General features: G+C 31.2%; 1 protein-coding gene across 1 annotated transcript; it reads right to left on the bottom strand.

Annotated features, from left to right (window-relative positions):
• Positions 1-2,798: 2,798 nt before the first annotated feature.
• Positions 2,799-3,933, bottom strand: LOC125874246 (ethylene-responsive transcription factor ERF017-like). The gene has a single exon (XM_049555092.1). It carries the CDS (start codon positions 3,814-3,816, stop codon positions 3,082-3,084), a length of 735 nt encoding a protein of 244 aa, XP_049411049.1. The 5' UTR covers positions 3,817-3,933; the 3' UTR covers positions 2,799-3,081.
• Positions 3,934-16,339: the final 12,406 nt, after the last annotated feature.

The following is a 16,339-nucleotide window of genomic DNA, read 5'->3' as shown; positions in this document are numbered from 1 at the left end:
TTTACAGGATGACTATACGAGATGTGAATTCAAAGTATAATTTTTTTAATATTTTAAAAATATAACTTACATATTTAAAAATTATATAAAAATAATATAATATTTTAAAATATTTAGAAAGTATTCAACAAAAATTCTAATAAAAACATCTTTAATTATCAAATAACAAAACAAACACATCAAATAAATTAACTATTTTTGAAGGGATATCACATCCACACCCTAAAAAGGACATGAGATCTAGGGAGTACGACATTAAACTAACACACAAGTTCAAAATATTTTTTCTCGTTGAAATGGGACTGTTTTGGTAAAACCAAAAAATAAAAAGGCGCCGTAGTATAATGATCCTTTTATTAATACTCCATATGTTTATTTTTTGGCTTGATTTGCAGTATGATGGTCGACTATACAAATTAATTAATTTAATGGATTCAAAATATAAAATTTTTAATATTTTAAAAATAAAATTTTTCATATTTAGAAATTATACAAAAAAATAATTTACAATTTAAAATATTTAAAAAGTATCCAACAAAATTATAATTAAAAATATTTTTAATTATAAAATAAGATAAACAAATTAAAATAATTTAACTAATTTTTTTAAACAGGGTGTGTCACATCCACACCATAAAAAGACAAATAGAATGAGATTCAGGGAGTACGACATTAAGCAACTCACAAGTTCAAAATATTCTTTCTCCGTCCAGTAAATTATATTAAAATTTAATGTTCATTTTTACTTGTTCAGCTTAAAAAATAAAAAAAATTAATTTATTATTTTATTTTTGATATATTAAATTTATTATATTCTAAAAATGATACAATAAAACTAATATTCTAATTTATTATTTTTTAAGAAGTGTGTTTAGTCAATACTAGATAAATAATATATTTTATTTTTTCTTGAATTTGATGTCCAATAAGTGAACTACACCATAATAATACTCTATGTTTCTCAATTTATTTGATATAGTTTGATTTAACACGAAATTTTAAAAATTGACAGTACAAGTATGGTTTTTACGAGCTGACGTGTGCAAGATCCAAATTGATTGGTGTTCAGTTTTATTCCGTCGATGTTGAAGGTCAAATACCGCACCGGCAGGCGCGGATTTTTTTTATTTTCCTAATTAGTGGTCAATTCTACAACATTATCAAATTCTCTTTTCCCCCTATATAATATATTGTCATTCAAGCACGTTTATTTTCTATATTTCATAAAATTAAATCATGTGTTACTTTGGTCGGAATTTTTTAATCTAGGAAATTACTATAGAACTTAGTGTTAGGTTAATAATTATGTCCCAGTTCATATAATGTGTTCCACTAATTTTTACTATTAATATATGCTCTTGACCTTAATTCTTGTTGACTCCTTCTAATTGACTTTTTAGGACAAAATTTTAATTAGTTTATGATAATCAGCATGAAGTCTATATATCGTCGTTTAACGTGTCTTCTTTCAATTGACCATGCAATTTAAGAATTTAAATATAATATTTGAATTTCATGATTATAAACGTCTAGAGGTGTTAGGTGTGTGTGTGGCATGTCAAAATTAGTATCCCACTCTTTTAAGATGTGATCGTGTTGGAGTAAACACGATCAAATAAATAATCAAGTTCGCGGGGGTGAGGGTGTAATTTAACTATCGTTAGTTTAACGAATATCTTGATAAATCACGCCAAATTTAGGGGTATTTATACCTTTTCTAAACTAGTTAAAAGCAAAACCAAAATCTATAAAAGAAGATTAAGGTGTTACTTAACACTTAACAGTATAGACGTGCATATCATTGCCAATCATTTGCTCGAGTAGGGATGTTTTTGTTGTCTTTGCCTTGAAAATTATGTTCATTACATCAAAATTGATTTAGCATCAATTAATTAACTGCAATAACTTAATTATTGCTAAATATATTTCTTTTGAGGCAATTAAACTCTTTGTATATGTTTCTAGCTAAAACTTATAGCGACATTTTATTAATATGCATATTTGTTACTGTTAATTACCGGTCTGTCTTTTTGTTTTTTGTTGTAGTGATGTATAGTGATCTTAGATATTCTTGGGTAAAGAAAACTGTTCAAAGTAAATCTATAACTTCTTACATATAAATATTGATAAATTAATGAAGAGTTAATTTACCGCAGAAACTTTATTACTACTTGATTACTCTAGCTCCATGTAGAGAGCAAGTTGACCTAGCCGTTATAACGTATACTCCCCGTTTTAATTTGTTTATTCTATTTTAACTTGATACGAAATTTAAAAGAATTAAAATTACATCAAATGTCTTAAAATATCTTTTAATGTTATGATTTTAAGCATGTTATTTAGAAAGTTTAAACTAAAAAGTTGCTACAAAAGGAAATTAAAGAGACATTCATTTTTAACTGAACTAAAAGAAAAATAGGACAAACAAATTGAAACTGATTGATAAGTTAAGTAATTAAGCAACCAAGTTTTCTTTACTACAATTAACTTGTCTTTTCACGACGATATATTTACGTAAACCATCCATGAATAATTAAGAATCTAACTTTCCTCTCGACGTAAACAATCACAAAGACATATTATAAATTGCATGCATACGTACATGAACTAAGCAACTTCATCATCATATATATATATATATATATATATATATATATACCATGCATGCAACGAAGACAAATAATTAAAAAATTACACTCCTTGTATATATTTATAGAAATGACAGACAAATACACTTGACTAAATAAACCACCTTGCATTGATCAATGATCAGTAGTTAATTATATATATATTCTGACCATCATCAATGAAACCTTCTTAAGATCATCATATATGTAAATCCCTCTTAAAGTAAAAACAACAACTTATTCATTAACTAATAAGACATTACTGATGTAGAACTGCTCATCATTGCTGGCTTATATATATACTATATATCTTTTTTCCGGCAAAAACAATTACTATAAGAAAACCGGAAAGGATAACTACGTACCGTATTGGACAAAACTCAGCTAGCATAATATATACCAATATGCTGCTGGTTAATTAACCAATTTAGTACTAGTATATATTGAGTTTTAGTTAAAAGTTCCAGAGGAAGGATTGTTGAGAATAATGTTCATCGCCACCATTGCCAGTATCATCATCGTCATAATTAGGAGTTGTTCTCTGCGGAAAATGTGGTGGTGAGTAGAGATTACTTGATAAATTAATATCGAGTACTCCTCCTGCTCCTGCTCCTGCTCCTGCTCCTGTTCCTGCTCCGGAATAATATGGATCACAAAAAAATTCAGTTGGAGGCCCACTTGCATTATATGGATAATTTTCCATCATATCATTATAAAAAGCCCAGTCCATTTCAGCAACAGTACTAGTGCCCATTTGGACCACCATAGGTGGTGGTACATCACAACTACTAGTTGTTGATAGCGAAATCTCATCTTTTTCCATATTTATCACGTGTGAATTAATATTTCCAATATTGCCCTCATGACCATCACGCTGTATCTCCTGTACCACTGACGGCGAGTAATCATTCGCAAATCTAGCTGCTACAGCCTGTATCTCCGCGGGGGAAAGCCTTTGTCCACCGGATATATCCGGTGGACTATCAGGGAAATTAAACTTAGCTTTCGGCCCGCGGAGGCAGAACTGTGCAGCATCAAAAGCCCTTGCGGCTTTCTCAGCAGAATCGTATGAGCCCAACCAAATCCTGTCGCGGCTGTTAGGCAATCTGACTTCAGAAACCCATTTCCCCCATTTTCTCAACCGAACTCCTTTGTACTTTGGCTGATCATGAGTAGGGTTGGGTTCCATGGATGATTTAGAGGTAGTAATAGACTACTATTATGATGAGAGTGAACCCTGCAGATGAAAGAGATAATTATAATCGAAAAGACCATTGGAGGGAAAATTATTAAAAACAGTTTAGATATTTATATGTATGTATTGATGAAGGAATGAAAATGGTAGTATAGGGGGCCGGTGACATTTGTCAAAATTGGTCCAAAGTCTTGAAGCGTGTGGACATTTAAAATTCAAGCTACAAGTCCAAATGAGCGTAAAGAGAGTGTGCATATGTCTTTCATGGCTCGGTGGGAGAAACCAAATTTGTGAGCTATTTAATGACGTCACATCTTGATTTGGCCAATTAATATTTATTTCCCCTTTATTAACCATGAATAATTAAGCTTCTCCTAAATTAAAGAAAAAAGTATTGATAATATCCTTAATAGGGGTGTTCACGGTTTGGATAAAAACCGATTCAAATCGAAAAATCAAACCAAATCGATAAAATAAAATCGATTTTATTTGGGTTTGGTTTGTTTGGTTTTGGATTTTTGAAAACCAATAGTATTTGGTTTGGTTATGGTTTTATTCGAAAAAATCGAAGAAATAACCGAACCGAATTGATGAATTATATACATATATTTAATAAATATACATACTTACAATTTTAAAGATCTTATACATATTTTCATTAAAATTTCTTTTATAATTTACTTATTGAAAGCAAAAATGCCCAAGATGAAATATTTATCTTATTGATTTCATGTATATGAGTGTCTGTGACAATTCTTTGTGAGACTGAAAATGTTATTGTCTCTTCCTTCTAGGCCAATATAGTGAATTTTAAAGCTTTATTGATAGTAAATTTAGTGATCGAAAGTTCAATAATTTAAGTCATTCTAACTATTTTTCGTTTTGAATTGATTGTTGTCACTTATTTAACATTTTGAATGAATTGTTTCTTTTATTTTGGTGTATGGTTAATAACCGAACCAAACCAAACCGAAACTGATAACCACCAAATCGATAAATGTATATTATATTTGGTTTGCTTTGGTTTTGATAATTTTAAAACCGATTAAGTTGGTTTGATTTTGGTTTTGACGAATAACCGATCCAAACCGACCCGTGAACACCCCTAATCCTTAAACTCTGTTTGAGTTTCTTAGTTTTATCTTTGAACTAGTGGCAGTCTTAAAAACATCCAAATACTTGATTGATTAAACTTAAATATACCCTCAATCTTGTAACACGAGTGAAATACATCCCTAAATAATTCTCGCCAAATTTAGGAGTGTTTTCAATACTTCTCTCAACTTTTTATTAAGAGTCCTGCTACAAGAGTTTAAAACTACTTACTAAGTCATGTGGCAGATCAAGGGTGTATATAAGTTTAGTTAGTGAAGTGGAGCTAAGGTTATCATAGTTCCAAGATGAAACTAATAATTTGCACCAAGTTTAAGGTATTTTCAATACCTCTCTATTTTAAATTATAAACTAATTAGCCAGGCTAACAGTAGGGGATCGATGTTATATTTATCCTCTGACCCTTAATTACCTAAAAATAATTTTAAGTTGAGAATTATGTTAATTCTATCCTAGCATAAATAGATATATAACAAATTTATGTGGTAAAAAGGTTGTTGAAAACATATGATTTCTTTGGCATGGTTATTTTATCAAACAGGAAGAAAAAGATTTTTAATCCCTATAATCGATAATTAGCGAGATAAAATATTTTAAAATCATTTTTTACTATACGAAAAAAGTAAAAGGGATGTTATGCTTGAAACTAAAACACGGTAAAATTTACATATTACATCGGATGATTTACATCAAAGCAATTAACGTAAGATTTGTCTTTGTTTCATATACTTCTATCACTTCTTAAATATAGCTAAGTATTAATGCATATTCTTAATTCATTAAATCAGTTGACTATAGTAAATTGAATTAATTTGTATAAACATTTGATGTGAATAAGTTTGTTTCTCAACGATTGAAAAGTAAAAGTAAGAATACATATACCAATATAATTAGTGCAAGTATGTGCCTTTTGTATACATGTTTATACTTAACTACTATGGTCAAGTGATGTGTACGGTAAGCTGACCTTCCGTCCAAGATAAGTCATTCTATTTGGAAAAGAATTACTCAAGCATGACATAAATTTTATTACACTTTGTAAAAAATATAGTCATTAAACAATTTCGTCAAAATGTAATTCCCATATTATATTTACACATTATGTTTCAATATAAAATCGTTCACGAACCAAATTATATGACACAGAAAAATAATTTTGAAATATAATGCGTATGATTTCTTGATACTATATTTGGTTGGGTATTTTTTCCCCTATATAAGAAGACTTGAAATTAGTTTTATTATAATTTTGATGTTATTTCTATGCCACATTTAAAGTGGGATGACCATCTCTGATCAATTGGCTATGTCACTAAATAATGTTGTACGATTTACTCATCATATCATGATTTCAGCATTAAAAATAAAGTATAATCTCATATTTTTTAAAGATATCTCACATGATATATTAAGACCACAAGCAGAGATAGAGTCAGAAACTCAGAACATTATGATTCAATATAATTCATTCACGAACCAAACGACTATGACGAAGAAAAATAATCCTCAAATATAATGCATATGATTTCTTGATACTTGGTTGGGGTTTTTTTTTTCGGTTTATAAGAAGACTTTGAAATTTGTTTTACTATAATTTTAATGTTATTTCTATGCTACATTCAATGTGGGATGACAATATCTGATCAATTGGCTATGTCACTAAATAATGTCGTACGATTTACTCCTCGTCCCACATTTTTTAAAGAAGATATCCCACATGATATATTAAGACCACAAGTAAAGATGGAGTCAGAAACTCAGAATATTAAATTTGGGGATTTTAAATTCTAATCATTTAAATTATTGAGTTTTAAATTAATAATTTTATATATTAAATAATTTTAAAAAAATATATAATATTTATATCAAAATTATGGAATTTAATCAAACCCATAAATTATTTTCTAAATATTATCTATTTAAGACTACTATTTTAAAAATAATAATTATAACCACCACATAGAAATTAACAAAATAAAAGAGAGAGAGAGACAGAGAGAGAAGAAGAAGAAGATGAAGGGAAAGGTAACATGAACTTTCGCAGCAAGCACACATAATCACCGAATTAGTTTTTCACTTTGACATAGGATTCGGCTCCCCTCCGTTATTTATTTAAAGTTTAAAGGTCAATATTATATTATATTAACAAACATCATAATCATAGTTAAATCAACTAATTTTAGAAAACTACTCTCCAAATTTGATAAGAATTACAATATATTTCATATAAAATTTTGATATTTATTAATATCACTAATTCATCTTATATATATATATATATATATATATATATATATATAAGAACAAATTAATGATATTAATAAATATCAAATTTTGTATTCTTACTAAATTTAGAGAGTAATTTTCTAAAATTGGTTGACTTAATTATAGTTATGATAGTTGTTAATAGGAAGAATGACTTGGAAGACCCTTGTACTTGACTCTATTTGTTACCTGGACCCTTCTACTCACGATTTTGTCATTTGACCACTTAAAGTTATTAAAACACAATATTTTAAACCCCCTCTGATCACGTGTGTCTCCCAATCACATTGATGTGGATAACACCTCACTATCCACATCAGAAATATATCGCCACATCATTAGTTTTTATTACAAATAATATTTTTTAAAAAGAAATCTCAAACTAATCTCCAAAATCCTTTCTTTTCATTTTTTCTTCTTTTCCCATATTTTTCATCTATTTTGCTACTAATTATTCATTTTTTTCTTTCCTAGTGAATTTTTTACGTTAAAGAGGAATTAGAGATAAGCAAAGCTTTGTTATGTTTTTTATTATAAATTTTGCTATTTTAATGGTGGTGAGAAATAAAGTGACTAAAATGGAGGATGAGAGAAAAAATAGAAGGAAACCAAAAATGGGTCATTAAAGAAAACTCTTCAAAAATGCTCTTAATAAAATTGTCTTATATTTAGAAAGAATCTCAAACATATGTTTTTCAAAAACTCATCTAAAATCCGCATCTATTTCACAATTTAGAACCTCTTTTCCCCCTCTCTTTTACCCAAATCTAAATAAATATCTTTTTCCCAATGATTATAGAACTCTCAAATGATAGGTAGCATATGAGAAGAGAAAGAGGAAGAATTGTGTGTAAGAGTATTGAAAGAGATTGAAGAAGATGTGTGTGGTGATGGTGGGGTTTGGGTGAAATTATGAGGAGGAAGAAGAAGAAAGTACAACATATTGGGAATGAGATTTTTTTTCAATTGTTATATTTTTCTTTTAATTCTTTTTTTAAAAAAAATAAACAAATAATTGTCTTCACTTGCTTTTAAATGGGTGCAACCACTCTCTTGATCTGATTCAGCCAAAAAACACCGCATAAGCTTAGTCAACGGTCAGATGAGTTTAAAATAGTGTGTTTTAATAACTTTAAGTGTTCAGTTGGCAAAGTCGTAAGTAGAAAGGTCCAAGTGACAAATGGAGCCTAGTACAAAGGTCTTCCAGATTATTCTGCCGTTGTTAGTATAATATAATCTTTACCTTTAAATTGTAAATAAGACATATATATCTCATATATACGTGCACTTGACGAAATGAAGGAAAAGGATAATAGAGGGGAGCCAGATCCTAGCAAGATATAGTTGGCTAATTGATAAATAGAATGAGTTTATTAATTGTATTTTTCCTTCATCTAATACATGATATAAAATATTTATGTAAGATAGTGAAAGTAAATAACTTTACCACTATTAATTATCACATTACGAGGGTCAGAGCTAATATGCTATTTACACGGTTTGTTCGAACTCATAAATTTTAACTCAAATTTTCTATGTTTCTTAGGCGGAATGACCTGGTAGGCCGTTATACTTGTCTTTGTTTGTAAGTTGGACTCTTATACTTACGATTTTGTTAACTAAATCCTTAAAGTCACTGAAACACAATATTTTAAACCCTTTTCTCATCCTATGTGTGTGCGTGTGATACACTTATTTACACGTAGGATTTCACATCATTTTTAATGATACATAAGAAATTAAATATTAGACAAATAAAAATAAAAACCATACACTGGAAATTTTATTATTTTCTCCATTATTGCTCTCAAATTGAGCACAAATTCATGTTAAATAGGTGGAATTCTTACCTAGTTGACTTAAATTTTACACTATTGGTTCACAAACACAAATCCAACAAATCTCTATATAATTTTAAATTTATTTCATAAATTCACAAAACTCATTTGTTACTGCTGAAGCTTCATCAAGCTTATCAATGAAGTTTTTCATTTTTCAATACCCACTATCACCAAAGAATACGCACAGAATCGAAATTTTGAAAGAACAAATATGGTAAAACAAAAAGAACTAGGAGGAAAATTGATTTGCAGCAAAAAAAAAATGAATTTTGAGAAATTATTTAGGGGTGCGACAGTGTGCAAGGGTGTTAAGAAGAAGAAGAAGAAGAATGAAAATGGTGGGTGAATCCAAAGAAAGAAGAAAATAAGTGGAATGGGTTTAAGAAAATTGATTGGTGTGGGGTTGGGGCTGAGGGGAAGCAGCGATAGGCTGCTTTGAAGAAGATGACTTCCCCCTTCTTTTTTTTTTGGGTGTTTTCACTTATTTATTTTTTAAATTTTAATGTTTTTTTCCATATAAATTTTATACATACTTGCTTTAAAACACGTGAAATTACGCATCGTTCCAAGTCAGCAATATTAATGTCACATGTGTTCAATCAATGGTCAAATGTGTTTAATATATGGTGTTTCATCGAGTTTAAGGGTCTAGTTGACAAAATAGTAAGTATAAGAGTCCAACATACAAACAGAGTCAAGTACAAGAGTCCGCCTTTTTCTTAAGATAAATTTTATTAAATATATATAAATTATTAATAATAAAAAAAAAATCTTAATCTTCATATCAAATCAATACCAACTAAAATAAATAAATAAAAGGGAGGGAATATCAGAACTCCATGTCATAATCGATAATTTGATAGATGTACTTTACTGTTCTAAGAAGGAGCTTGTAAGAGAGCTCAAAGGGGTAGATATATAGAATAGAGAATAACTAGCAAAAATGGATCAAAAGTCTCAATGATTTTTTCTAAAAAAATGATTTAATCATATCAAATTAAACTGATTTTTATGTGTTTTCTAAAAAAATAAAATTGAAGATTTCAATATAAATTTGTGATCATATCATTACCTATTAATTCATTTATATCTTATATAACAATTATTCTCACCAACATAGAATTTATTGTTACTTTACCATGTATATTCACCAAATTCATTGTTTTTTTGTCGAATTTATTTACCAACCAAATTCGCCAACAAATGGCTCGAAGTAACAACTTTGGTTTGTATTCGCAGCTATATGATCGAGAAATGCAAGTTCAATGTGAGAAGATAATATTTACAATGTGGGAGGATTGTATTAAAGAGTAGTGCACTACAACTTATATTCATTTTTTTTTATTGAATTAAAGTTTGATTAATATATCAGTTTATCCTGCTTGCAACCAACAACTTGTTTCAACTGTGAGTGTTCGAAGTGCAAACACCAAGTAATTTTTTCAACTTCGAGAACAATGCTAATTTGAGAAATTTGGTAAACACATCAGCCATCTGATTTTCACTTCTGCAGAAGATGAGATCGATTACTCCATCTTTTGTGTGGTACCTTAAGAAATGAAATTTGGCATCAATATGATTACTTCGCTCATGTTGAACAACATTTTTGGAGAGTTTTATTATTGAACTACTGTCACAATAAATGGTAATAAAGTCATTCTGCTTGAAATGAATTTCTTCAAGAACCCTGTCCATCCAAATTGCTTGGCAGGCACATGCTGCTGCTGCAACAAATTGTTGCTTATGTAGTTGATAAAGTCAAAATTGATTGCTTTCTCGAAGACCATGAAATTGCTCCCGACCCCATTATAAGGACATAACCATACGTACTTTTTTGATCATTTGTATCTCCAGTAAAATCACTGTCAGTAAAGCCAACTAAGTCTGATTTTTCTCCTTTCACATAGAACATACCATAATTAGTAGTTCCTTGAAAATAGAGAAAAATTCTCTTTGCGGCAAGAAGATGCATCTCTTTTGGGCTTTTCATGTATATGCTAATATGATTTACAACATGCATAATAGCAGACCTTGTTGCCACAAAGTACATCAAGTTTTCCACTATTTGTTTGTTGTCACGACCTAGATTGTCATGATTGGCACCCACACTAACCCTCTGGTGGGAGAACCACTACTACAACCCAAACCAAGCAACTAAACCAAAAACTAAGGCATTTAAGTTACAGAAGCAAGTTAAAAAGCTAAAGATTGAAGTTCCCATAAACTTCCAAAAGACCTAACAACTAAACAATGTGGAAATTACACCTAGAACCTGAAAGTCAATGTAAAGTTCGAAATGTGGACATAGACGAAAGGAGAACTCATGGCAGCCTGGAAGAACTGGCTCACCCTTGAATTCGATCGACAATCACTGATCTTCTAAACGAAGTCTGTCAATAGCCGCCTTAAGATGCCCTGTACTCAACAAAGAAAGAGCAAGTGCAGTATCAGTACACAACCACAATGTACCGGTAGGATCACGCGGCTATCCCACTAAGTGCAACATACACAAGTCAATACAACAATATAATCACATGCATAATATCGAACATATACAAGATTATAAATATTTACGAACAATATACAATTTCACATTTCTCAAGATACACAATTATGACAAGTCATTGGTCATCTCATAGAACCCAAATCCAAACAGTTAGCATACCGAAACGTGGTACCCGATCCAATGATTATGCCAGAATGTGGCAACCGATCCCATAATTATGCCGGAACGTAGCAACCGATCCAAGTTAGTGTGTCGGAACGCAACACACAATCCAATCAATAAGCCACAATCACAATCACAAAGTACATTCTAATAATTATACGATCAAGTCATGATTCATGACATTCATCATTCATATATCCTCATTTACAATTAATGTGATCAATAATGCAACATTCGCATACATACATGTATCATAATGAAGCAAGAACAAACATACATCACACAATCATAGAATCACAACCATCACCTACCTCGAACAAACTTGAAACCTTAAGAAACTTAATCATTCCCTTTCCGGATTCATTCCACTTGTTCTTGGTCTACAAACAATCAATATAATACGGGAATCAATAAGCAATCACTAATTACCTGGATTACTAACAATTCTAACAACCCTAGATCCTACCCATGATCACAAGTATCCAAACTTGGGCTATTTCCACCATAGATTCTAGATCAAAACCCTCTCCCATCAATAATTACCCATTAGATTACGTTCTACGGATCGAAAAATGGATTCGGGGAGTTAAAATCATACCTTTAGCCTCAAGAATGGTGGAAAATTATCAAGAATCGCCTGGGGTTCGTTCCTTAGCTCTAAAAATAAAAAATTGCAGAATAAATATGTTTTGGGGTTTATTTACTACTTTAAGTCGCATCTGGCCCGCCACAATGGAACTCATCCCGCTACAGCGGCCCCGCCCTCGCAACCAAAACCACCGTCAAAACGACTTGCACGAAACAATGAGCAAATTAAAGAATTCCAAAACCCTCATTTCACAACATGCCTTCAACCAACGACACTCAGAAATTACCCGTTCACGCTAAGATCAATTTTGGGAGTTCTACTCACCCGAATTCATTTTCGTAAAGTCATACAGATTCCTTATCGACTTATCTAACTAGTCATGTATTCAAAATCATAATTAGATCACCCTATTGCTACCAGATTTCTCTAGACTTTAAAGACTCTGATTTCGTCCAAATTTGAACTAGATTGAGAAATTTCAAGCTACTACAAAAAAGTTTTTCGATTGAAAATTTTTCTCCGTTGTCTTTTCTATAACGACGGAATCCGGTCGTTACATTTATAAACGGTGTTGTCAACTCCCCCTCTCCATGTTTTTTAGTCAGCTTCAAATCAAACTCAGTAAGACTGCTAGCAGAGTTACAACATTTCATCTGAAACCTATCCAAAATCTCTTTAGCATAATTCTTTTGTGTGTTGAAAATCTCATCAAAAGATTGAACAACTTCAATGCCAAGAAAATAATGCATCATTCCAATATCAATCATATCAAATTTCATCATCATGGACTTCTTGAAACTTTCAACCATGGAGATATTATTGCCGGTGTAAATTAAATCATCTACATATAAATAAATAATGAGTATTTTTCCTTTATCATCAATCTTTGTAAAGAGTGTGTGTTCATATGGACATTTCTTAAATCCCTCTTTAGAGAAATAAGCATTTATATGATTATACCAAGTTTGTGGAGCTAGTTTTAATCCATACAATGCTTTGTTTAATTTACACACGTTATCTTATTGTCCAACTTTGACATAACTAGAAGGTTGATCAACAAATACCTATTCATCAAAGTCCCTATGTAAGAAAGCCGACTTGTTTGAAAAATGGGCCATGAATGTTGAGCATCCAAAGCTATCACTAGTATGATACTATCAAGTCGTGCTACTGGAGCAAAAACTTCTCTGTAATCCACACTATAACTCTTACTTATAGCCTTTAGCTACTAAGTGTGCTTTGTGTCGCTCGACCTCACCTTCCTTATTCATTTTTTTCTTGTATATCTACTTTACACTGATTGTCTTATGCCCTTTTGGAAGCTCAGACAACTCCCAAGTTCATTTATAGCAATTGATGACATCTCTTCATCCATTGTCTTTCGCCAATTTGCATCTTTAACAAGCTTCTTCAAAGCTGGTAGGATCACAATTTGAAAATTAGGCAAAATGAATGAGTGGATCTTTAGATTGATCAATTCCAGTTACCTCAAAATCAGCGATTCATACTGGTCTTTTTTTTTATCGTTGAGGATGTTCATCTTCTTGTATAGAAGCTGAAATTGGTAACTAAACTGGATTTGAATTAATCGACTTTTTCGTCCCCTCCAACTATTGTATTTCCTCTTCAAAGGCTATTGGGAAGAGCTGTTGATTCCTTTCGTCCTTTTATGACCAAGTAGAATGTTCATCAACAATTACATCATGACTAATGAAGATCTTCTTGGTGTTAGGATTATACAACTTATAAGCTTTAGATTGATTATTAACACCAAGAAAAATGCATTTTTATCCTTTATCATCTAGTTTGATCCTCTTCTGATCTGGAACATGTGCATAAGCCAAACATCCGGAGATTCTAAGATGCTCAACACTTGATTTTTGCCTGCTCCATGCCTTTTAAAATATGAATTCTCCAATCAACAACTTTCGGCAAAAACTTTTTGAGACACCACTCTTAATAAAGATGTTGTGCGCCATGTTAAGGATTATACGACTCTTCCGCTCGCAAATACAATTTTGTTGAGGTGTGTAAGCTACTATAAGTTGCCTTTTGATTTCATTTTCCTCACAAAAAGTATAAATTCTTGAGAATTGAACTCTCATCCACCATCAGTGCGTAAAGCTTTCAATGGTCTACCCGTTTCTTTCTCGACAAGTACTTTAAGACGTTTAAAACATCAAAAGTTGTAGACTTTTTGTGTAAAAAATACACTCATGTTTTTTCACTGAAGTCATCAATAAAGGTTATGAAGTATCTTTTACCACTATTGAAATTGAGATTTATTGGTCCACAGAGATCCGAGTGCACCAATTCCAGCAATGTCTTTGCTCTCCAAGATTTGCCTTACGGAAATGGACAGTGAGGTTGTTTCCTAACAACACAATTTTCACAAGTTTCCAAAGGAGTTGTAATTTGAGGAAGACCGTTCATCATGTTCTTTTGATGTAGCGTTCTCAGTCCATTAAAATTCAAGTGTCCATAATGAAAATGTCACAACCATTCCTTATCCTTTAATTTGAAAAAGAAACATATATGATGAATATTGTGTAGATAGAGAAAGAACATTATGTTTCTAGTCATTTTAACTTGAGTAATTAATCAAAGTTTGGCATCTTGCACGTGGACATCATAAATATTGCATCATTATAAATAGTAACTTGTCCACCTAGACATTTATATATCTTTAAAATTACACTATTAAATAGTGCAGGGGGGTAATAGGTCCTGCCCAAAGTTTGAGATAGTTACAGTAATTTCGGTCAAAGTTTGAATATATTTCAGACATTTTTCCCTTTATAGAAATTTCATACCCCTTCTCTTGCAATTGGCATTACTCAGAAGATTGGTCTTCAAATCTAGAACAGAAAGAACATCATCAATTGTCTGGGAGAAGTCTCTCTTGGCCTAAATTAGAACCTTCCTTTTTTCCATGGCTGCGATTTTGGAGTTGTTCCTGAACTTCACGCTATCTCGAAAAGATTAATCCAAGGTGGAGAAAACTAACTTATCTCCACTCATATAATTGTTATATTCGGAGTCGAGGTACCATCAATTCTTATATATTTCCTTTTTCATGTGGCAAACCATCAACAAAGATATCTCTTCTTCATCTTGTTCTGCAAAATTAGATTTTTCTCCATACATCTTAGACAAATCGATTCAGCATTCTGATTTTATAATGACCAAACTTCTGGCATCTGTAACATTCAATTTTGGACTTGTCTAATGACTTAGAGTTGTAGCCACCTCGTCCCTTTCCTCTGCCTTGATTGTCATGGTGTTGACGTTGCTGATGATTTTCACTATAGCCTCGGCCTCTACATTTGCCTCTGTCTCTACCATTACCTATGTTGTACCCTTGTCCTCCAAAATAATATTTTGTTGAGGCATTCAATGTCACCTCCTCCTTTTCATTTTGAGTGATTTTTTGCTCGTGAATCAACAAAGAGATTTGAAATTCATCAATTGAAAGCATATCAATATCATGAGATTTTTTAATAGAACAAACAACAAACTTAAATTTTGGTGTCATGGTTCGAAGAATCTTTTCAACAATTGTAACTTCATTTGACTTATCATCGTGGAACCACATCTTGTTGACAATTGTCATCACCCGTGAAAAATAGTTACTAACTAACTCTCCATATTTCATTCGAAGAGTTTCAAACTCCAAACAAAGTTGTTGTCTCTTTTCCCTCGGCGATCCTTGATATTTCTTCTCCATGTAGTCTCAAATCTGCTTAGAAGTATCCTTAGAAAGAATAATTTCCAAGATTGAACATTCAATTGCTTGGAAAAGATAATTCTTCACCTTGAGGTCCTTCAGCTTTGATGCATGTGCTTCTGCTTTTTGTGTGTCTAACACTATTGTGCCTTCTGTTGGTTCTGATTTGCCATCCATAACCACTTGCCAATAAAAACTCTTTTGATCTTAGAAAATTCTCCATCAACATACTCCAATTATCATAGTGACCATCAAAGCGAGAAATGATTGTTTGCACAAAGTTTTTTGAAGCTATAGATTCACATTGCTGCTGC

Source organism: Solanum stenotomum, chromosome 8 (genome assembly GCF_019186545.1).
Source record: "Solanum stenotomum isolate F172 chromosome 8, ASM1918654v1, whole genome shotgun sequence".
NCBI classification, from domain to species: Eukaryota; Viridiplantae; Streptophyta; class Magnoliopsida; order Solanales; family Solanaceae; genus Solanum; species Solanum stenotomum.
Note: the sequence above shows the minus strand (reverse complement) of the source record. Positions and strands in the feature narration are given on the sequence as shown.

What these genes read in the sequence shown, in the direction of transcription:
- LOC125874246 (XM_049555092.1), bottom strand. Translation starts at nt 3,816, where the DNA reads ATGGAACCCAACCCTACTCATGATCAGCCAAAGTACAAAGGAGTTCGG.